General features: G+C 50.3%; 1 protein-coding gene across 1 annotated transcript in view; it reads right to left on the bottom strand.

The window, feature by feature from the left end:
• HOMER2 (homer scaffold protein 2) overlaps positions 1 to 2,648 on the bottom strand; it is a 45,254-nt gene extending 42,606 nt beyond the window's left edge. Inside the window, exon 1 of the mRNA XM_029065842.1 lies at positions 2,598 to 2,648. Within this exon, the coding sequence (XP_028921675.1) occupies positions 2,598 to 2,602 (5 nt within the window). The 5' untranslated portion in view covers positions 2,603 to 2,648. The remainder of the gene's footprint in view (positions 1 to 2,597) is intronic.
• Positions 2,649 to 22,787: the final 20,139 nt, after the last annotated feature.

Raw genomic sequence — 22,787 nt, 5'->3', positions numbered from 1 at the left:
ATGCTTCACTCTGCTGCCTGGATCATTTTCCTACCGAAACCTACAGTCTATGTTTCCAGGGATTGCCCATCCTCCCCCGCAGCAAACAAAAACTCCTCTCCATCGGCTTTAAGGCAGTCCATCACCTTGCCTCCTCCTACCTCACCTTACTGCTCTCCTACCACAACCCAGCCAGCACGCTTCGCTCCTCTAACGCCAACCTTCTCACTGTCCTTCCGTCTCCTTTATCTCACCGCCGACCTCTCGCCCACATCCTACCTCTGTCCTGGAATGCCCTCCCTCTTCATATCTAACAGACAATTACCCTCCCCGCCTTCAAAGCCTGACTGAAGGCTCATCTCCTCCAGGAGGTCTTCCCTGCCTAAGCCCTCTTTTTCTCATCTCCCACTCCCTTCTGTGTTGCCCTGACTTGCCCCTTTTACTCCCTCCCCCCCACCACGCCTGCCCCACAGCACTTATGTCCATATCTGTCATTTTATTTATTTATATGAACGTCTGTCTCCCTTTCTAGGCTGTAAGCTTGTTGTGGGCAGGGAATGTGTCTGTTGATTGTTCTATTGTACTCTCCCAAACGTTGAGTACAATGCTCTGCACACAGTAAGCACTCAATAAATACGACTGATTGATTGAGAAATCTGGAACTGTCTACCAATCCTGTGACACGTACTCTCCCAGGTGCTTAGTACAGTACTCTACACACACACAGTCAGGTAGTGCTCAATGAATACCACTGATTGACCCATTAAATTTTACAAGTAGACCTCCGGGAAGGGTGTCTTTGAGGCGGTTCAGGGTAATAACAATAATAATGATAATTATGGTACTTACTAAGTGCTTTGTGCCAAGCACTGTTCTAAGCATGGGGGTAGATGCAAAGTAATCAGGTTGGCCACAGTCCCTGTCCCACATGGGGCTCACAGTCTTCATCCTCATTATATGGATGAGACAACTGAGGCCCAGAGAAGTGAAGTGAGTTGCCCAAGGTCACACAGCAGACAAGTGATGGAGCCGGGATAAGAACCCATGACCTTCCGACTCCCAGCCCCGTGCTCGATCCACAAAGCCACTGTGTTTCGGGTCTCATTAAAGACCAATTTCTGATGAATGAAAAAAAAACAACCCTAAACCAACAGTGGTGGGGCAATTTGGGCCCACTGCCGTTTTCAAAGGGTGCATTTCTCCAGATTAATCATTAAGGGAAACTGTAGCAAACAGTCACAGCAGCTTGAGGGTCAGATTCGATTGCCAGGATTTCAATTGCCAAGTGGCAAATTCAATTGCCACTTACTTCACCGAGTGAAAACACCTTCTGGTCCAGAAAATACGGTCTTCCGAAATCCCCCAAAGTCCCAATTCAGTCAGTCAGTGGCATGTTTATTGAGCGCTTACTGGGTGTTCTGCACCTGTACTAAGCGCTTGGGAGAGGACAATAGAACAATAAAGCGACCCATTCCCATTCTGGACATGGCTGGTGCCGGTGGAGGGGAGGAGGGGATGGGGGGGTCCTGCTCTCTGGGTGACCAGATCTGGGGGGGGGGGTCCCTGAGAGAGCAAGGGGTCACGGGGTCACGGGGGTCACCCTGGAGGGGCGGAGCTTCATGCTGGGGGATGGGGGGGCTTTTTTGAGGTTCTGGGTGAGGGCGGACCAACCCCAGCCCGCAGCCCCTGGGGGGGAAGGGGGAACCCCTGGGATCGCCCGGGGCTCCTGGCTTTCTCCTGTTTTCGGGCTGGCCTCCCCACGCCCCCCAACCCCGGCAGGGACCACTACGGCTCCCAGCAGGATGGACGGATGGACAGGGGTGAGGGTCCCTCCACCTGGGGTGGTGGGAGACCCGCATCCCCCCTTCCCACCCACCCCCCAACATGCCCAAACTTCCAGAGTCTTGGCACCAGGCCTTAGCCCCCTGGTTCCCCCAGCTTCTCCCCATCCCCCTCCCCCGCGCCCACCCTCAGCCGTCGGGGGTCGCGATCTGAGGCGATGCGGGACCCTCCCCCTCCTCTCCCCTCCCCCCCGGGGCTCCGGGGGTCCAAGCTGCGGAGGGGAAGGGGTCCCCCGGGCACCCTGAGAGGCGGGCACTGGGGCACCGGCGCGGGCAGGCCTTAGGGGAGCCTCACACGGGGCTGGGTGGGCACCGACCGGGGGGGCGGGGGGGCACGAATCGGGGGGCGGGGAGGCACAGACCGGGGGAGCGGGGGGGCGCAGGCGAGGGGGCAAGGTGGGCACGCAGGAGGGGGCAGGATGGGCAGGGAGGAGGGGGTAGAGTTGGCACGGGGGGGGCAAGATGGGCAGGGAGGAGAGGGTAGAGTTGGCACGGGGGGGGCAAGATGGGCAGGGAGGAGGGGGCTGGGTGGGCACAGGGGAGGGGGCAAGATGGGCAGGGAGGAGGGGGCTGGGTGGGCACAGGCGAGGGGGCAAGGTGAGTACGAAGGAGGGGGCAGGATGGGCCGGGAGGAGCGGGTGAGGATGGTGCGCGGGTGTGGAGCCGGGGTTTGGGGGTCTGGGCGTCTGCCTGGGGGTCCGGGGGAGAGGAGGATGGGGGAGGGGCCCGGGGGGGAGGGCAGGACCCCCGGGAGGGGGGGGTCCGGGGGGCACTCACCCCATGGCTCCGGCGTCTCCCCGCACCGCCTCGCACCGCACCGCCCCGCACCGCCGCCGCTCCCCAAGTTGGCACATAGGGCTGCCCGGGCGGCCCCGCCCCCGCCCCCCGCCCCCCGCCCCGCCTCCGGCCTCAGCCCCCGGCCCCCGCCTCCCCGCCCCCCGGCCCGGGGGGACCCGCACGAGCCTGCTCACCCCCCCATCGCCCCCCGTCCCCCAAACCCCCGGGGGCAGGGGAGGGAGGGGGGAGGATGGAGAAGGGGAGTCCTGGCCCCCGGCCCCCCCGGCCCCGCCGGGCCCGGCCCTCTGTGGGTGGGAGGCACAGACACAGGGGCCCGCTCCTGCCGCCTCACCCCGGACCCCCGGACCCCCTGATCCCCTGGATCCCCGGACCCCCAGCACACTCAGACCCCTGGATCCCTGGACCCCCGGACCCCCAGACCCCCGGAGCCCCAAGACCCCGGACCCCCGAAGCCCCTACACACCCAGACCCCCGGAACCCTTGATCCCCAGGGCCCCCAGAACCCCACAGCCCCCCGGATCCCCAGCCCCCCGGACTCCCGGACCCCCAGACCTCCAGACCACCAGACTCCCAGACCCCCAGATTCCCAGACTCCCAGACTCCCAGATCTCCAGACCCCAGACCCACAGAGCCCCGGACCCTCAGGCCCCCAGAACTCGGCCCCCAGACCCCCAGGATCCCCAGTCCCCTTGGGTTCAGCCCCTTGGCCCACCCCCTCCTCACCCTTCTAAGTGCTCCCCCAGTGCCAAAGCCATGCTCTGGGGGATGGAGGAAGGGGTCCGCGACCCCACCCCCCTTTCCCCAGCTGCTCAGCCCAGCGAAGACCCTACAACTCAGCTCCTAAGCCCAGTACCCCACTGCTCCTTTGGATTCCTTTTCGTCAGAGTCATTCACCCAGTCATAATAATGTTGGTATTTGTTAAGCGCTTACTATGTGCCGAGCACTGTTCTAGGCGCTGCGGTAGACACAGGGGAATCAGGTTGTCCCACGTGGGGCTCACAGTCTTAATCCCCATTTTACAGATGAGGTAACTGAGGCACTGAGAAGTTAAGTCATATTTATTGAGCGCTTACTGTGTGCACAACACTGGACTAAGCACTTGGGAGAGGACCCTACACCAATAAACGGACAGATTCCCTGCCCACAGCGAGCTTGCGGTCTAGGGGCGGGGAGACAGACATCAATATAAAGAAAGAAAGAAATGGCAGATATGGACAGAAGTGTCACACTGGGCAAGTCACTTCGCTTCTCTGGGCCTCAGTTCCCTCATCTGTAAAATGGGGACTAAGACGGTGAGCCCCGTGTGGGGCGGGGACCGTGTCCAACCTGATTACCTTGTATCTACCCTAGCACTTAGAACAGTGCTTGGCACATAGTAAGCACTAAACAAATACCATGATTATTGTTATTGTAAAGTGCTGTGGGGCTGGGAGGCGGGAAGAACAAAGGGAGCAAGTCAGGGCGACGCAGAAGGGAGTGGGAGAAGTCATCGCTGTCCTTGTCTTTTCGGTTGATTTGGTATTTTCATTGTTTCATCTTCCAATCCATCTGTGCCTATCCAGGGCTTCCTCTGCACAGAGCACTGTGGTAAGCACTTGGAAGAGTGCGGTAGAATTTCCTTCTGTAACTGTCTCCAGTCTCCCCTGCCATGCAGTCATATTTACTGAGCACTTAATGTGTGCAGAGCACTGTGCTAAGTTCTTGGAAGAGTACACTCTAACCCCCTGGGCCCCAAGGATTTGTCTGCTTATTGTTGTACCGTACTCTCTCAAGCGCTTAATATAGTGCTCTGCACACAGTAAGCAGTGAATATGATTGAATGAATTATTCTATTCCGTGTATTTTTTTACAAGAGTTTAGTACAGTGCTTTGCAGACAATAGATGCTGAATAAATAGTATTCCCACCTTCCCATTTGCCCCTCAGATTTTGTCAGTCCCACCTAAAATTAAGCCTGAGGAAGCAATGTGAGGAGTGACTGGAGCCCGGGCCTGGGAATCAGAAGGGCCCGGGGTCTAATCTCTGCTCCCGCTACTTGTCCGCTGTGTGACCTCGGGAGTGTCACTTCACTTCTCTGGGCGTCAAAGAAATGGGGATTAAAACTGTGGGGACATGGACTATATCCAACCTGATTAGCTTGTGTCTACCCCAGCACTTAGTACAATGCTTGACACAGAGTAAGCGCTTTACAAATTCCATAAAAAAGACTTGGGGTCTCCTACCCGTGGAGTCACCTTGCAGCCCCGTTCACTCATTCATTCACTTGATTGTTTTTATTGAGTATTTACTGTACTAAACACTTGGGAGAGTACAGTACAACAATAAATAGCTTCTCTGTTCATCTCAGAAAGCAACCTTTCTCCTCACCCACCCACGAAGGTTACTGGGTATCTTCTTTAGGGTCGTCATTCGCTCGATTGTATTCACTGAGCGCTTACTGTGTGCAGAGTACTGTACAAGCTCCTGGGGGAGTACAGTTCCACAATAAATGGACACATTCCCTGCCCACAATGAGCTTACAGTCTAGACTGGAGGAGACAGACCCCTGTCCCACGGGGGGGTCACAGTCTTCAACCCCAATTTACAGCCGAGGCATCTGAGGCCCAGAGAAGTGAAGCGACTTCCCCAAGGTCACCCAGCAGCAGACAGGTGGTCGAGCCGGAAAGAGAACCCAGGTCCTCCTGACTCCCAGGCCCGGGCTCGATCCACTGGGCCACGCCGGTCTTTCCCAAGGACTGGACATGGTCCCTCTGGCTCCTCTCCTGACCCCTGGGTGACCTCCGGTCCACCCAGGACGTCTCTCCTGGCAAGCTTCTCCCGGTGGCAATTACTTGGGGAGGAGTGGGAGTGAAGCAGAGACAGTTTGCTTCCCGGTGTCATTACCCGACGAAAGATGGCCTATTTCTCAGGGCTTCGGACCTCTGCTTCTTCGGGAAAACCCTCCGACGACCCACATGCTGGCCAAGGAGAGAGTCCATGTATACTCTGGCCTGGGGCGGGGGGGCCGCCCTCTGTCTCGGGACGCTCGACAGAATGCCCTGGCCCCGGCTCTGGGAGATGAAAATAGAAACTGAGCTCTATAGGGGCTTACCATCTGCTAGTGACTGACAAGCTTCGTCTGAGCCAAATACCATCCTGCTGCTGTATTGGAAGCACAAACACACACACACACACACACACACACACAAGAAGCAGCATGGCCTAATGGCTAGAGCACGGGCCTGGGAGTCAGATGGATATGGGCTCTAATTCCTGTCTCCGCCATTTGTCTGCTGGGTGACCTTGGGCAAGTCGCTTCACTTCTCTGGGCCTCAGCTCCCTCATCTGGAAAATAGGGATTAAGACCTTGAGCCCCATGTGGGACAGGGACTGTGTCCGACCCGATTAGTTTGTATCTACCTCAGTGCTTAGTATAAGAGTGTGAGCCCCATGTGGGACAGGGCCTGTGTTTTACCCGCTCAGCTTTTATCTATCCCAGTGCTTAGAACAGTGCCCGGCACATTGTAAGCGCTTAACAAATCCGACAATTGTTATTAACTCAAAAATGGATCTGGGTGGCAGAGTCACTTGCTTTAATGGTTGGGGAGAAGAAGAGGCAGCTGCCCCACCCTAACTCACTGCCCTTCCCCTACCCACCCGAGTTTCCACAGCAGTAGCGAGACAAAGGCAGCATGGCCTAGTGGATAGAGCACAGGATGTGGGAGTCATAAGGACCTGGGTTCTAATCCCCGCTCCTCCACGGGCAGGTCACTCCACTTCTCCGAGCTTTAGTTCCTTCAGTTGTAAAATGGGGATTAAGACTGTGAGCCTAATTAGCTTGTATCTATTCCAGCCCTTAGTACAGTACCTGGCATATAGTAAGCCCTTAACTAACACCATAAAAAAAAAAGAGAGCACCCTCCTTTCAGCCCCTACCTCAGTCATGGCCGCCCTTGGGCTAAAAATAGTCCTAGCAGGGTCAGGGAAGGCAGCAAGGGCATGAGTGTAAGTTGGGGAAGGAAGGAGGGAGAGGGAGAGAAGGAGGGAGGGGGAGAGAGAGAGGTGTGGGAGAGAAGGACAAAGGAGAAGAGAAGGGGAGGGGGGAAGGAAGGAGAGAGAGAAGGGGGGGAGAGAAGGAGCTAAAGGGAGGGAGAGGAGAGGGGGAAAGAGAGAGGGAGAGTTAGAAGGAAAGAGAGAGAGAGAGAGAGAGGTGGGGAGAGAGGGACAAAGTGGGGAGAGAGAGGTGGGGGAAAGAGAGACAAAGGAGAAGAGGGAGGAAGAGAGAGGAGAAAGAGGAGAGAAGAAGACTGAGAGATTGAGTCCTGCCAAACCCTCTTAATCTGACCCTAAGGAAATGGCACCAAACTACCAGAAAGTCAGGCCTTTGCAGACCTGTGCCAAGTGGCCCAATTCACCGCGGTCTGCCTCCCTGGACTTCCACCGGGTTTCGACTGGGGCCTGGGGTGCCGAAGACACTGAGTCTTTCTGCAAGATTGAGGGGATGAACTTTCTAGAGTGTAAACTTGTTGTGGGCAGGGAATGTGTCTACCAACATACTTTCCCTAGAGCTTAGTACAGGGCTCTGCACACAGTGAGCGCTCAATAAATACCATTGATTGAATAATCTCTCCCCTTCTAGACTGTAAACTCACTGTGGGCAAGGAATATGCCTACCCACTCTGTTGTATTGTATTCCTCCAAGTGCTTAGTACAGTGCTCTGCACACAGTAGGCACTCAATAAATACGATTAATTGATTGATTGACTGCGTTCTCCACTAAACCAGTTGAATGGCTTTGGAAGGGAAGTTGAATGGCTTTGGAAGGGAAGTTGTAGGGGGAGAGTCGGCCAGTCAGTGGTATTTATTGAGTGTTTACTGTGTGAAGAGCACTGTACTAAGCACTTGGGAGAGTACAATAGAACAAGAGAACAGACCCATTTCCTTCCCACAGTGAGTTTGCAATGTAAAGGGGGAGTCAGACGTTAATATAATCAGTTAATCAGGTGTCAGTCAGCCAGTCAGTGGCATTTATTGAGTGCTTACTGTGTGCAGAGCACTGGGAGAGTACAGTAGACTGGGAGACTACTTGGGAGAGTACAAGAGAACAATATAACAGGCACATTCCCTGTCCACAATAAGCTTACAGTCTAGAGGGGGAGACAGACATTAATAGAAACAAATAAATTGCAGATACAGATGTAAGTCCTGTGGGGCTGGGAGGGGGAATGAATAAAGGGAGAAAAAGTCAGAATATTAAGAACTGTGGTACTTGTTAAGCACATACTATGTGCCAGGCATTGTGCCAAATGCTGGGAGAGATATGAGTTAATCAGGTCGGACACAGTCCCACACGTGGCTCACAGTCTAAGTAGAACAGGGTAGGGTTTTGATTCCCATTTTATAGATGGAGTAACTGAGACAAAGAGAAGTGAAGCGACTTGCCCAGAGTCACACAGCCAGGATTAGAACCCAGGTCCTCCCAACTCCCAAGCCCATGCTCTTTACACTAGGCCGTGACTTAATAAGGATAACTGCAGTATCTGTTAGGTGCTTAGTAGGGTTTGAGCTCTAAACTAAGCACTGGGGTTGAGGCAATATAACCAGGAGGTTCCCCAGGCTCCAGAGAGTGTAGAGCTAGTTCTGAGGAGCGGTGGTGAGGTGACTCAATTGTTACCTGTTTATCTGCGTGGGAAGCTTCTGATGAAGCTTCTAGTCAGCCTGGAGGAGCTGGTTCTGTCAACACTCCACCCAGTAACTGAGCAGATGAGATAAAGTTAAAGGAGCACATCTGACGATAATAACAATCATAACTGTGGTATTTGTTAAGCGCTTACTATGTGCCAGGCACTGTGCTGGGGTGGACGCAGGCAAATGAGGCTGGATACAATCTGTGTCTCGCCTGGGGCTCCCAGACTCCCCCCCTGTTTTCCAGATGGGGGAACCGAGGCCCAGAGGAGTGAAGCGATTTGCCTGGGGTCACACAGCAGACGTGTGGTGGAGCCGGGATTAGAACCCAGGTCCTTCTGACGTCCAGGCCCAGGCTCTATCCACTAGACCACGCTGCTTCTAACTGCCACTGCCGGACCTGAGAAACCAAGCTGGAACAAAGTGACTGGGTGGAAAGTTGGGTTGGAAAGTTGTGCTCTGCCCCTTTCCTCCTCAGTTAACATCAAAAGATCAATCAATCATACTTATTGAGCGCTTACTGCGTACAGAGCACTGTACTAGCCACTTGGGAGAGCACATCGTAACAGAGCTGGTAACACTATCCCTGCACATAACAAGCTTACAATCTACAGATTTATTGAGCACCACATTCCTTAAAAAACTCCAGTGGTTGCCCATCACCTCCTCGTCAAACCAAAACTCCTCACGATTGGTTTTAAAGCTTTCCACCACCTTGCCCCCTCCTACCTCACCTCGCTTCTCTCCTTCAACAACCCAGCCCGCACGCTTCACTTCTCGGGTGCTGCTAACCTTCTCATTCTGCCTCTATCTCGCCTGTCTAGCTGCTGACCACTCACCCACCTCTTGCCTCTGGCCTGGAATGCCCTCCCTCCTAAAATCTGACAGATAATGAATGAATCTCTCCCCTTCAAAGCCTTTCTGAAGGCACATTTCTTCCAAGAGGCCTTCCCAGACTAATCCCCACTTTTTCTCATCTCCCTTCTGCCCTGACTTGCTCCCTCTGCTCTTCCCCCCTCCTGGCCCTACAGGACTTATGTACATGCCTGTAATTTTACTTATTTGAATTGATTTCTGTCTGCCCAACTCAGGACTGTAAGCTCATTGTGGGCAGGGGATGTGACTCTTTATTGTTGTATTGTACTCTCCCAAGCCCTTAGTACAGTGCTCTGAACACGGTAAGTGCTCATTCAGTCATTCATTCAATAGTATTTATTGAGCGCTTACTGTAGGCAAAACACTGCACTAAGGGCTTGGGAGAGTAAAATATAACAGACAAACTCCCTGCCCACAACGAGCATACAGTCCAGAAGGGGAGACAGATATTAATCTAAATCATCGTGGACAGGGAATACGTCATATTGTTCTACTCTCTTAAGTGCTTTGAACAGTGACCTGCATACAGTAAGTGCTCAGTAAATACGATTGATTGATTGATGAATTACGTATATGGACACAAGAGCTGTGGGGCTGAGGGAGGGTGAAAAGAAGGGAGCAAATCAGTTACTATGCTCAAAACACTCTGGTACGTGCTGAAGGAGGTGCACTGGACGAACTGGACGTACTTCCTACTGCATATGGGGCTTGTGGTCTAAGAGGGAAGAAGAACAGGTGTTTATTCCCATTTTACAGAGAAGCAGCGTGGCTCAGTGGAAAGAGCACGGACTTTGGAGTCAGGGCTCATGAGTTCGAATCCCAGCTCTGCCACTTGTCGGCTGTGTGACTGTGGGCAAGTCACTTAACTTCTCTGTGCCTCAGTTCCCTCATCTGTAAAATGGGGATTAAGACTGTGAGCCCCACGTGGGACAACCTGATTCCCCTATGTCTACCCCAGCACTTAGAACAGTGCTCGGCACATAGTAAGCACTTAACAAATACCAACATTATTATTATTATTTTACAGATGATGGAGTTTAGGCATCTTTGCAGACGCATGCCCAAATCTGCTCTGCCCCAGAGGATATCTCTGGGGTCCTCTAAGTTTCCGATCTTCTCCCCAGCCATTACATTCTCTTCCCCAGTCACTCAGAACAGAAGCACCGCAGCAGGAGACGGGGTGGAGGGAGGCTTGGGGTTGAAAATATAAGTCCAGGAGGCAACGATATCCAGTGCTGAATGTGTGCTGGATGCAGGAGCAGACCAATCGGTCAATCAATCAATCGTATCTATCGAGTGCTTACTATGTGCAGAGCACCGTACTAAGCGCTTGGGAGAGGACAGCCTGACAGAATGCCCATAATAAGTTGACAGTCTAGAGGGAGAGGCAGACACTGGTATCCATCCATGAGTCAGTCGAATGATCAGTGATATTTACTGAGCACTTATTATGTGCAGAGCACTGTACTAAGCCCTAGGGAGAGGACAATCTAACAGAATGAGCAAGCACATTCCCTACCCATAAATGAACTTACCATATGGGAGGGAGTAGACATTAATATCAATCAATCAGTGGTATTTATTTATTAAGTGCTTACTAAGTACAGAACACTGTGCTATGTCCTTGGGAGAATACAATACCACAGAATTAGCAAACACAGTCTAGAGGAAAGATGTACAATAATAGGAGTTAATAAGTAATTTATAACATATAATTTAAAGATTTGAACAGAAATGCTGAGACCCACCCACGCTGCATGAAACCAGACTATGGGCCACCCTACCGTGAGCAATCAATCAACCAGTGGTATTTATTGAGCACTTACTTGTGCAGAGCACTGTACTAAGCGCTTGGGAGAGTACAAAACGACCGTATAACAGACCCGTCCCCTGTCCACAACGAGCTTACAGTCTAAAGGAGGAGAGATCAATCGTTTGATCCATCAATAGTATTTACTGAGTGTTTACTGTGTGCAGAGCACTGTACTAAGCTCTTGGAGGAGGACAGCGCAACGATATAAACAGACGCATTCCCTGCCCACAACGAGCTCACATCTAGAGGGGGAAAGAGATATTAATAAATAGCAGACACGGACCGGAGTGCTGTGGGGATGGGTGACTCAGAGGGAGTGGGAGAAGAAGAAAGGAGGGCTCAGTCAGGGAAGGCCTCTCGGAGGAGATGGGCCTTCAGTAAGGCTTGGAAGAGGGGGAGAGTCATTGTCTGTAGGATATGAGGAGGGAGGGCGTTCCAGGCCAGAGACAGCAGGAAGTGGGCGAGAGGTCGGCGGCTAGATAGATGAGACCGTGGCCCTGTGAGAAGGTTGGCACAAAGGAGCTCGGACTCTGAGTGGCGATTTCTCCTGAGGAATTAATTCATTCATTTATTCGATCGTGTTTCTTGAGCGCCTACTGTGCGCAGAGCACTGTACTAAGCACTTGGGAGAGAGAAAAGTCTGTTCGACTGAGCTTCAGTTGGGGGCCACCAGCGGAGCTCGGTGAGCTCTGCAAAGTGCATTGTTCAGGCAATCCCTTGTCCCTGGGGAACGGAGAAGCCAAAAGCTCTAATTGAACTGGTGACATCATGTTTACGCAGAACTTTTTCCACTGACTCCAGCCGCCCCCCTCCCTCCCTCTGTGCCCCAGGGATCTGAACTCAGCCCCTCCCTGGGGTCGGGAGGGGAAGGTGGGGAGAAGACACTACACTCAACTGTACAAAACAAGGGTGAAATTTCACCCCCTGGCTCTGCTGATATCCACCAGCCCGGTGAGGCTGGAGAGGGTTATTTCTGTCATTAGATCCCGCAGAAGCAATTACAGATTTATGGGCTTCTTCTCATCTATAAAACCAGTAGGGTTTGGTTTTAATTAGAATGCATCTTCTGAGAAGGCTGATCATTTATTTATCATTCTTACGCCTTTGTCCTTGTAGGGGCTTAAAGCTCTTTTTTTTAAAATGGCATTTAGTAAGCGCTTACTATGTGTCCAACACCATTTTAAGCACTGGGATAGAGAAAAGCCAATTAGGTCAGACACTGTCCCTTTTCCACATGGGACTCACAGTCCAAGTAGGAGGGAGAACAGGTATTGGACCCCCATATCCCAGTTGAGGGGACTGAGGCACAGAGAAGTGAAGTGACTTGGTCAAGGTCACACGACAGGAAATTGGCACATCCGTGATTAGAACCCAGGGCCTCTGACTCCCAAGGCCATGCTCTTTCCAGCAGGCATGACTCTTCTCGTCACATAAGTGAATGGTCCCAGGAGCAGCCCAGTTCCCCCACAGGAAGTTGGGTGCTTAGGGGATGGGATTGAGAAGGACATGGTCATGGCCTAGTGGCTACAGCCCAGGTCTGGGAGTCAGAAGACCTGGCTTCATAATCCCGACCGTCACTTGTCTGATGTCTGTAAAATGAGGATTAAGACTGTGAGCTCCATGTGGGACATGGACTGTGTCCAACCCGATTATCTTGTATCTACCCCAGCACTTAGTACGGTGCCTGGCACAAAGTAAGTACTTAACACATACCATTAAAAAAAAAGCCTGCCAGCACTTTGGTCAACATTCCCTAGGTGAGACCTCCTGCAGCATATTCTCATTTTCTGAGCATTGGAGGCAGCAGACCACCCATCCTGATTAAGTCAGGACAGTCACGGATTGTATAAAATAATAATAATAACTGTGCTATTTTTAAGCGCTTACCAAGCACTGTACTAAGCACTAGGGTGGATGCAAGCAAATCCAGTTGGACACAGTCCCTATCCCACCTGGGGCTCACAGTCTCAATCCCCATCTTACAAGATGTGGTAACTGAAGCACAGAGAAGTGAGGTCGCTTGCCCAAGGTCGGAGTTTATCCTCGTGGCATCCTTCGGAGGTAAGGAGAGGCAAATGTGACTTATCCCCATTAAACAGAGGAGAAAACTGAATCCTTGAGAATTTTGGCAGCTCGCCTGAGGTTGCAGAGCAGCAGCTAGAACTCAGGCCTCCCAATTTCCAGTCCCGGGGCCCTCCCTCCCATTCCCACCAGCTTGCCACTCTGCCCCCAAGAACCCTGTGGCATTGACCTCTTTTTTATGGTATTTGTTAAGCGCTTACTAGGAGCCAGGGACTGTACTAAGTCCTGGGGTAGATGCAAGCTACTCAAGTGGGACACAGTCCCCATTCCCATCTGGTCCTCACAGTCTAAGTAGGAGGGAGTAGGATTTTAATCTCCATTTTACAGATGGGGTAACTGAGGCCCAGAGGAGACAAGTGACTTGCCCAAAGCAATGGAGCTGGGATTAGAACCCTGATTCCCAAGCCTGTGCTCTACCCACTAGATCACACTGCTTCTCTGCATCATTTCCCCAGCAGGATCCCAGTCTCATTGTCCTACCTGCATCTCGAGTGGCCAAAGAGGTAAGAGACATGGGAGGATTTGGTCTGGGCCTTGGACCATTAATTCATTCATTCAATCGTAGTTACTGAGTGCTTACTATGTGCAAAGCAATAAACAGACCCATTCCTTGCCCACAGCGAGCTTACCAGGCATCAGAGCTGAGGAGCTTTTGCTTAAGATTTATGTAAAGGACAGGGGAGGCAGAGACGGGAGAGGAGGAAGAAGAAGGAGAAGCAGTTTTTCCTCTCTGGTGGTGACCCCAACAATGACCCAAGGGACCATTCCATTCAGCTGGGCTTTTGGGTGTTCACAGTGTCCAGGGTTTTGCATGTTTAGAGATTCAACAGAGGAATCATTTTGGATGTGCCAGTAGGGAACAATGTTCCTCCTCTGTTTGCAGTTCTGCCCTGTCTTCCAAGCTCTCCAGAGCAAACCAAATGAAAGAACCGAATCCACCAACTTCCACCTTCTCCTCCTTCTCCTCCTCCTCCTCCTTTTCTTCCTCTTCCTCCTCCTCCTCCTCTTAGGACACTGCTCTTTGGAATGACTTAGACTGTGAACCCCAGTGTGGGACAGGGACTGTGTCTGACCTAATTAACTTGTAGCAATCCCAGCGCTTAGAACAGCGTTTGACACAAAGTAAGTGCTTAACGAACGCTATTAGAAAAAAAATGACCCTGCTCTAGTAGCGGAAATCAAGGCACCCCTTTCCATTCTTGAGAAAGAAATCGAATGGACCACCTCATCCTGTGAAACAGGGCTCTAACCAGACAATACTAACTGACTGCAGGTTATTTATTTCTTTTTGAAAATATCAAGCAATGATCCTTGGCATCCCAAATATCCAAAATAGCCAACGGTGGATTGTTCTTGGTTCTGGAAGGAATGAATTCTAAGCCTGCAGCTTTCCACCCGAGTCCAAGGTGACTTGGGAAAACCAGAACAAATCTTCTTCAGCATGATGGGACCCCCCAAATTTAACTGCTACTGTCTCAAATCCTTGGGGGCAGTGTTGCCTAGTAGATAGAGCCCAGGCCTGGAAGTCATAAGGAACTGGGTTCTAATCCCGGCTCCGCCACATGTCTGTTGTGTGACCTTGGGAAAGTCAGTTCATTTCTCTGGGCCTTAGTTACTTCATCTGTAAAATGGGGATTAAGACTGTGAGTGCTGTGAGCGACAGGGACTATGTCCAACGTGATTAACGTATCTATCCCCAGTGCTTAGTTCAGTGGCTGGTACATAGTAAGCGTTTAACAAATGCCAAAAAAAAAAAAGGAGTCAGTAGGCCTGGCTTCCAACGAGCCTCTGCCAAAGATCTCCTTTGGTATTTCAGGCAAGGCCCGGCTTCTTTGGCCTCAGTTTCCTCATCTGTAAAATGGGGATAAGAACTCCTGACCCTCCCTACCCGGCAGTGATCGTTGTGAGGAAAAAATATGTGATTTGAAATGGACTTAAAAACACTTTGGGTGAATAAAAGGACTCTACAGATTCAAGATATTATTAACATTATTTTGAAAATTGTTGTTATTATTATTCTAAATATAGTAAATTCTTGATTTTTCAGGGTGTAGTTTATTCAGATCATTTGTTTCCTGGCTCTCACTCCCACTGCCGCCCTTTGATTGAGTCCTGCTCATTATCCCTCCCACCAGAGGGAGGGAGGAAAGAGTCAAGACAAATGCCTGGCGGAGGAGGAAATTGAAAATAAATAAAAAGGAAGCTTAGGGACTGCTGGTGGATTTGATTTTTCTGCGTTCTCCCTTCCCCGAGCAGTATGGATTCTGCTGAATTGCATTGGAGCAAACAGACTCATTCATGGTATTCAGATTTTCCCACCAGGCCGTAAATGAAGCAGGCTCTGGAGCAGTTGAACAGCCCTTATTCCTCACACTTGGCAGCCAGAGTTTCTGGGGAAGCCGCGAAGACCAAGAGGTGGTGTGGCCGAATGGACAGAGCCCGGGCCTGGGGGTCAGAAGGACCTGGGTTCTATTACTCACCTGATGTGTGACTTTGGGCAAGTCACTCAACCTCTCTGGGCCTCAGTTCCCTCATCTGGAAAATGGGGATTAAGGCTGCGAGGACTGTGTCCAACCTGCTTAGCTTGTACCTACCCCAGCACTTAGTACAGTGCCTGGCACATAGTAAGCGCTTTAATAAATACCATTAACCCCCAATTTTCAGCTGGGAGGAAAGGGGGCAGAAGAGGTGGCATTGAGAAGCAGTGTGGCCTAGTGGATAGAATATGGACCTGGAAGTCAGAAGGACCTGTGTTCTAATCCCGGCTCTGCCACTTTTCTGCTGTGTCACCCTGGGGGAGTCATTTCACTTTTCTGGGTTCCCTCTTCTGTAAAATGGGGATTAATAATAATAATAATAATAATGCTGGTATTTGTTAAGCGCTTACTATGTGCAGAGCACTGTTCTAAGCGCTGAGGTAGATATAGGGTAATGAAGTTGTCCCACGTGAGGCTCACAGTTAATCCCCATTTTACAGACGAGGTAACTGAGGCACAGAGAAGTTAAGTGATTTGCCCACAATCACACAGCCGACAAGTGGCAGAGCTGGGATTCGAACCCATGATCTCTGACTCCCAAGCCCGGGCTCTTTCCACTGAGCCACGCTGCTTCTCAATGTGAGAATTAAGAATGTGAGCCCCATGTGGGACAGGGACTGTGCTTGTGTCCACCCCAAAGTTTAATACAGTGTCTGGCACATTGTAAGCACTTAGCAAATACCACAGTTATCACTCCAGAAGCACACAGGTTTGGCCCTACTGTGATGTTCACCTTTGTCCCTCCGTCTAATGTGTGACTTTGGGCAAGTCACTCAACTTCTCTGGACCTCAGTTTCCTCATCTGGAACATTACGCTACCTATGCCAGGCTTACCTATATCAACGGACTCAGGGGTGTGGGCCTATTCTGAGGCACAGGCTTCATCTCTGAGAAGGCCACACCTGCCGTTTGTGAGGCGAGAATCCTGTGTGACCCAGATGTTAATGACTGGAGGGACCATTCATTCATTCATTCATTCATTCATTTGAATGATTGCATTTATTGAGGATTTACTGTGCTAAGCGCTTGGGGAAGGACAATAGAACAATAAACAGACACAGTCCATGCCCACAACAAGCTTACAGGGGCAAAAGAAGTCAGTTTCAGGGGGTTATGGTCAGAAAGTGGGGTTTCAAACTTGCCGATGATTCCAAATCGGGCATGCCTGCTAACAGGAGGAGATTTCAAAGTCACCTTGACCAGTTTTTGAAAATGGTTGCCCGAATGCAGGTTGAAATTCAACGGGACAAGATTGCCAGGGTGCTCTTATGGAGGAAAGACAAACATGACAAAAACCCAGTATGGCCTGAAAGAGCTAGGGAGAAAGTCTTCCATCAGGCTCTTAGAACACCACGTCCGGGAGAAGGGAAAAACGAGAAGGGCCGCAGGAAAGGAGCCATAATGGCCAGCGGATTGGAAAATAGCTCCTCAGAGCACAGGCTAAACGTATTTCGTCGAGAGGAGAAAACGCCAAGAAGGAACCTGGTAACTGTCTTCCGATCCCTTTGATAGCAGAAGGACCCTAACTGGTTGCTCCTGGGGTCCCCTAGGAGTAAAGGGGAAATTAATTTCAAGTTAAAGGAGGAGGCATTTCAGGGGGACGTTAGAAAGACCTGCTTGACTACCGGACGATGCAACGTGCTACCGAGTCTCTGGTAATAGTAATAATAAATTGTGGTATTGGTTAAATGCTTTCCATGTGCCAGGCACTGTACTAAACCCTGGGGTGGATACAAGCAAATCGGGTTTGACACAGTCCCTGTCCCACGTGGGGCTCACAGTCTAAGTAGGAGGGACTTGGATTTAATACCCATTTTATAGTTGAGGAAACTGAGGTGCAGAGAAGTTAATTGACCTGCATGAGGTCACACAGCAAGGAATTGGCAGAGCCAGGATTAGGACTCAGCTCCTCTGAACCCCGGGCCAACGTTTTACCCAATAGGCCATAAATGTTTATAATAATGTTGGTATTTGTTAAGCACTTACTATGTGCAGAGCACTGTTCTAAGCGCTGGGGTAGACACAGGGGAATCAGGTTGTCCCACGTGGGGCTCACAGTCTTAATCCCCATTTTACAGATGAGGGAACTGAGGCACAGAGAAGTTAAGTGACTTGCCCACAGTCACACAGCTGACAAGTGGCAGAGCTGGGATTTGAACTCATGAGCCCTGACTCCAAAGACCGTGCTCTTTCCACTGCGCCACGCTGCTTCCTTGTTTATGCTTACAAATGTGCTGAGGATGAGAATAAGTAACTACACAAGTGGTAGACATGTCTGATGGATTTAAAGAACTTGAGATGCTGAGAAGCAGTGAGGTCTAGTGGCTAGAGCACGGGCCCGGGAGTAGAAGGACCTGGGTCCTAATCCCAGTTTTTCCATTTGTCTGCTGGGTGGCCTCGGACGAGTCATTTCACTTCTCTGGGCCTCAGTTACCTCATCTGGAAAATGGGGGTAAGACTGTGAACCCCATGAGGGATGGGGACTGCATCCAACCTGTGCCTCAGTTCCATCTGCTCCAGGGCTTACCTTATATCTACTCCAGGGCTTAATACAGTGCTGGGCACATAATAAGCACTTAACAAATACCACTAATGATTAACAACAGCTCACGTTAAGGATTTGCTCCCTTTTTTCACCCATCCCGCAACACTTATGTCCATATCCATAATTTATTTATTTCTATCAATGTCTGTCCCCCCTTTAGACTGTAAGCTCATTGTAGGCAGGGAATGTGTTGGTTATATTGTTCTATTGTCCTCTCCCAAGGGCTTAGTACAGTGCTCTGCACATAATAAGAGCTCAAGAAATACAACTGATTAACTGATTGATTGAATGAGAGAAAAAAGAGAAGCCTGCCAAAGGAAATGAAAAAGAACCATTGGAGAGGTAGGAAGAAACCAGGTTAGTGGTATGTCAGCAAAACCCAGGCTTCAAGGGGAAGGGAGTGGTCTACACTATTAAAGAGAATGGAGAGGTGAAGCAGGATTAGGGTTTGGCCATAAAGAGAGAGGACAGGTTTATTGGACAGAAGGGGATGAAAACCTCATTGCAGTGAGTCAAAAAGAGTCAAGCAGCAGGTGTAAATGTCCCAGTTTGGGAGTTTAGATCAGAATGGGAACAGGGAGGTGTGTTAATCATTGGAGGGGCTGGGGAATGGAGAAAGGATGTTTTAGGAAGGGGAGAGACTTGGGCATTTTTGAAGGTAGAATGGAAGGAGACAACAGAGAATGTGAGGTTTTGGTTTTTTTTTAATGGTATCTGTTAAGTGCTTACTACATGCCAGGCACTATACTAAGAGCTGGGTAGACAGAAGGAAATCAGATTAGACAGAGTCCATGTCCTACATGGGGCTCATAGTTTTCATCCTCATTTTACAGATGACGTAACTGAGGCCCAGAGAAGTGAAGTGACTTCCCCAAGGTCACAGAGCAGACAAGTGGTGGAGCTGAGATTAGAAGCCAGTTCCTTGGGACTCCTAGGCCCTTGCCCTTCGCAGTGGGAGAGGAGGGAATAGTGGAAGTAAATGTTTTTAGGGTGTGAGAGGGGATAATAATAGTAATTGCGGTATTTGTTAAGTGCTTACGATGTGCCAGGCACTGTACTAAGCGCTGGGGTGAATACAAGCAAATCAGGTTGGACACAGTCCCTGTCTCACATGGGGCTCACAGAATTAATCTCCATTTCCCAGATGGAACTGAGGCACAGTGTAGTTAAGCGACTTGCCTATGGTCTCAGAGCAGACAAGTGGTAGAGCCGGAATTAGAACCCAGGTTTTCCTGGCTCCAGGGCCTCTGCTCTATCCATTAGGACACACTGCTTCTTGATAAAAGTCACTGGTACAGGTTGATGGAGGGGTGGATTTGGAGAGCAGGCCAGAGACCCCGGGAGAAAAAGCAAAAAGAGAGGGAGAAAGTCACAGAGAGGGTATGGGAGCAGCAGCATGGTGTAACGGATAGAGGACGGGCCTGGGAATCAGTAGGGCCTGGGTTCTAGTCCCGGCTCCTCCACTTGACCTTGGGGAAGCCACTTCAATTCTTTGTTCCTCATCCTTAATATGGGGATTGAGACTGTGAGCCCCATGTGGGACAGGGACTGTGTCCAACCTGATTAATTTGTATCTATCCCAGCACTTAGAACAGTGCTTGTCACATAGTAAGTGCTTAACAAGTGTCATTTTTATTTTTAAAGCAGTGAGGAGCGATGATGCAGAAACTCTAGAAAGTCCATATCTGATGGTTTCCATTTTACCAACAGAGATCTTTACCAACGAAGACCCTGGAAATCTTTACGGGAAAAATCAGACTTAGATTGGGAGGGAATGTGATTTAATTTCCATTTTACAGATAAGGAAACTGAGACCCCAGAAAACAAAGTGACATACCCAAGGTCACACAGCAGATATGTGCTAAAGCCGGGATTAGAACCACCGTCCTCTGACTCCCAGGCCTGTGCTCTTTACACTAGGCCGCATATATTGTAAGCTCGCTGTGGACAGGGAATGTGTTTATTGTTATACCGTACTCTCCCAAGTGCTTAGTACAGTGCTCTGCACAAGGTAAGGGCTCAATAAATACAAAGGAAGGAAGGAAGGAAGGAAGGAAGGAAGGAAGGAAGGAAGGAAGGAAGGAAGGAAGGAAGGAAGGAAGGAAGGAAGGAAGGAAGGAAGGAAGGAAGGATCCTATGGGGACCTGTAGCCATGGATTAGTTGACCGATGGCCAAAAGGATCAAAGAGAAATATGGCTCTAGATGAAAAATTCACCCCATGAGAATCCTGACCGAGAGTCGGACCCAGGATTTTCGGCTTCCAACTATAATTACAGGGGCTACAGTCTGGCAATTAAAGATTGCCTGGCCTCTGGGAGTTGTGAATTGCAGTAATGGTGACTAGTAAAACCAGTAGAGTCAGCATGTAGCGTTAATGAGCAAACCGACTGAGATCACTGAGGCGATGGAGGTGCGGTATTAGCTGGGATGGAAATTCAGGCTGACCTACAAAAGCACGTTCTGCACGAAAAACCAGACTGCTACACCTCTCCAGAGGTGGGGCACAAGGAAAATGAAAGATAAACTTTGTGAGGAAATGGAAATGCAACTCCAATCCCTCCAATCCCTTACAGTATTTGCTAAGCACTTACTCTGTGCTAGGCCCTGTGGTAGAGAGAAGCTAAGCAGGTTGGACGCAGTCCCTGTCCCACATGGAAACATCCCGACCGGATTATTGTGTCAGCCTCCTCTCTGATCTCCCATCCTCCTGTCTCTCCCCGCTCCTGTCTATTCTTCATTCCGCTGCCCGGATCATCTTCCTACAGAAATGCTCTGGGCATGTCACTCCCCTCCTCAAAAACCTCCAGTGGTTGATTATCAACCTTCGCATAAAACAAAAACTCCTCTCTTTTGGCTTCAAAGGTCTCCATCGCCTTGTTCCCCTCCTACCTCACCTCCCTCTCTCCTTCTCCAGCCCAGCCCGCAAACTCTACTCCTCTACCGCCGCTAACCTCCTCACTGGGCCTCGTTCTCTCCTGTCCTGCCATCAACCCCGGCCCACGTCCTACCGCTGTCCTGGAATGCCCTCCCTCCTCACTTCCGCCAAACTAACTCTCTTCCCCTCTTTAAAGCCCTACTGAGACCTCACCTCCTCTAGGAGGCCTTCCCAGATTGAGCCCTCCCTTTCCCTCTGCTCCTCTTCCCCTCCCCATCCTCCCTTCTCCCCCCCTCTGCTCTTCCCCCTTCCTCCTGGCACAGCACTGTGCATATTTATATATGCAGCGGGAAGCAGCGTGGCTCAGTGGAAACTTGGGCTTCGGAGTCAGAGGTGAAGGGTTCGACTCCCGGCTCTGCCACTTGTCAGCTGTGTGACTGTGGGCAAGTCACTTCACTTCTCTGTGCCTCAGTTACCTCATCTGTAAAATGGGGATTAACTGTGAGCCTCACGTGGGACAACCTGATGACCCTGTATCTCCCCCAGCGCTTAGAACAGTGCTCTGCACATAGTAAGCACTTAACAAATACCAACATTATTATTATTACTCTATTTTGTAAATGTGTATATATCTATGATTTACCTCGATGATATTGATGTCAGACTATTTGTTTTGTTTTGTTGTCTGTCTCCTCCCTTTAGACTGTGAGCCCATTGTTGGGCAGGGATTATCTCTATCTGTTGCCCAATTGTACATTCCAAATGCTTAGTACAGTGCTCTGTGCATAGTAATCACTCAATAAAGACGATTTAATGAATGAATGAACATGAGGCTCACAGTAGTAATCCCCGTTTTATAGATGAGGTCAATTAGGCACTGAGAAGTGAAATGACTTGCCCAAGGTCACACCACAGACAAGGAACAGAATGGGATTCGAACCTAGGTGCTTCTGACTCCCGAGACTGAGCTCTATCCACTAGGCCATGCTGCCTCCTCCTTCTTGTCTTCCTCCTCCTCCTCCTCATCTTCCTCCTCCTTCCTTTCTCCTCTTTTTCCTCCTCCTTCTCCTCCTCCTCCTTCTCCTCTCCTTTCTCCTTCTCCTCCTTCCTTTTTCCTCCTCTTTTTCCTCCTCCTCCTCCTCCTCCTCCTCCTCCTCTTTCTCCTGTTCCTTCTCCTCCTCCTCCCCTTTCTCCTGTTCCTTCTCCTCCTCCTCCCCTTTCTCCTGTTCCTCCTCCTCCTCCTTCTCTTTTTCCCTCTTCTCTTTTTTTGCTTCCTTTGCCTCCGCCTCCGCCTCCTTCTCCTCTTTCTCTCCCTCCTCCTCTTCCTGCTGTCCTTCCTCTTCTTCCCCCTCCTTACATGCCATTAGTCTTCATTACTGCATCATTTCTCTACACCTGGCAGTCAGCTGTCCATCTAGGGAACTGGAGGAGCCCAAGGCTTTCTCATTTTCGTGTGCAGATTTTCCTGTAGGCAGAAAGAGCAGAGTAATATTTCATTTTTTAAAAAAGTAATAATTTGAGAAGAATTACACAAAAAAGTAACCAGCCTTAGAAGACATCAAAAGAAAAATTTTTGGGTTTTTTTTTCCAGTGAAGGCTCTCCCCCACCTTCCCTTTGAAAGAACATGATTTCACTTACTGTTACATTGTTTGAAGTACCCCGCATAATCATCAGAGACAAATGATTGATGGAAAGAGAAATGAAAGCACAAGCAAGCAACTGCAGAAGGAAATTGGTCCTGCTTTGATTTTCTTTTGGGATTTTTGTTTTTCCAA

The sequence above is a fragment of the Ornithorhynchus anatinus genome, chromosome 5, assembly GCF_004115215.2.
Source record: "Ornithorhynchus anatinus isolate Pmale09 chromosome 5, mOrnAna1.pri.v4, whole genome shotgun sequence".
In the NCBI taxonomy this organism is placed as follows: domain Eukaryota; kingdom Metazoa; phylum Chordata; class Mammalia; order Monotremata; family Ornithorhynchidae; genus Ornithorhynchus; species Ornithorhynchus anatinus.
This window is presented reverse-complemented; position numbering and strand designations above follow the sequence as displayed.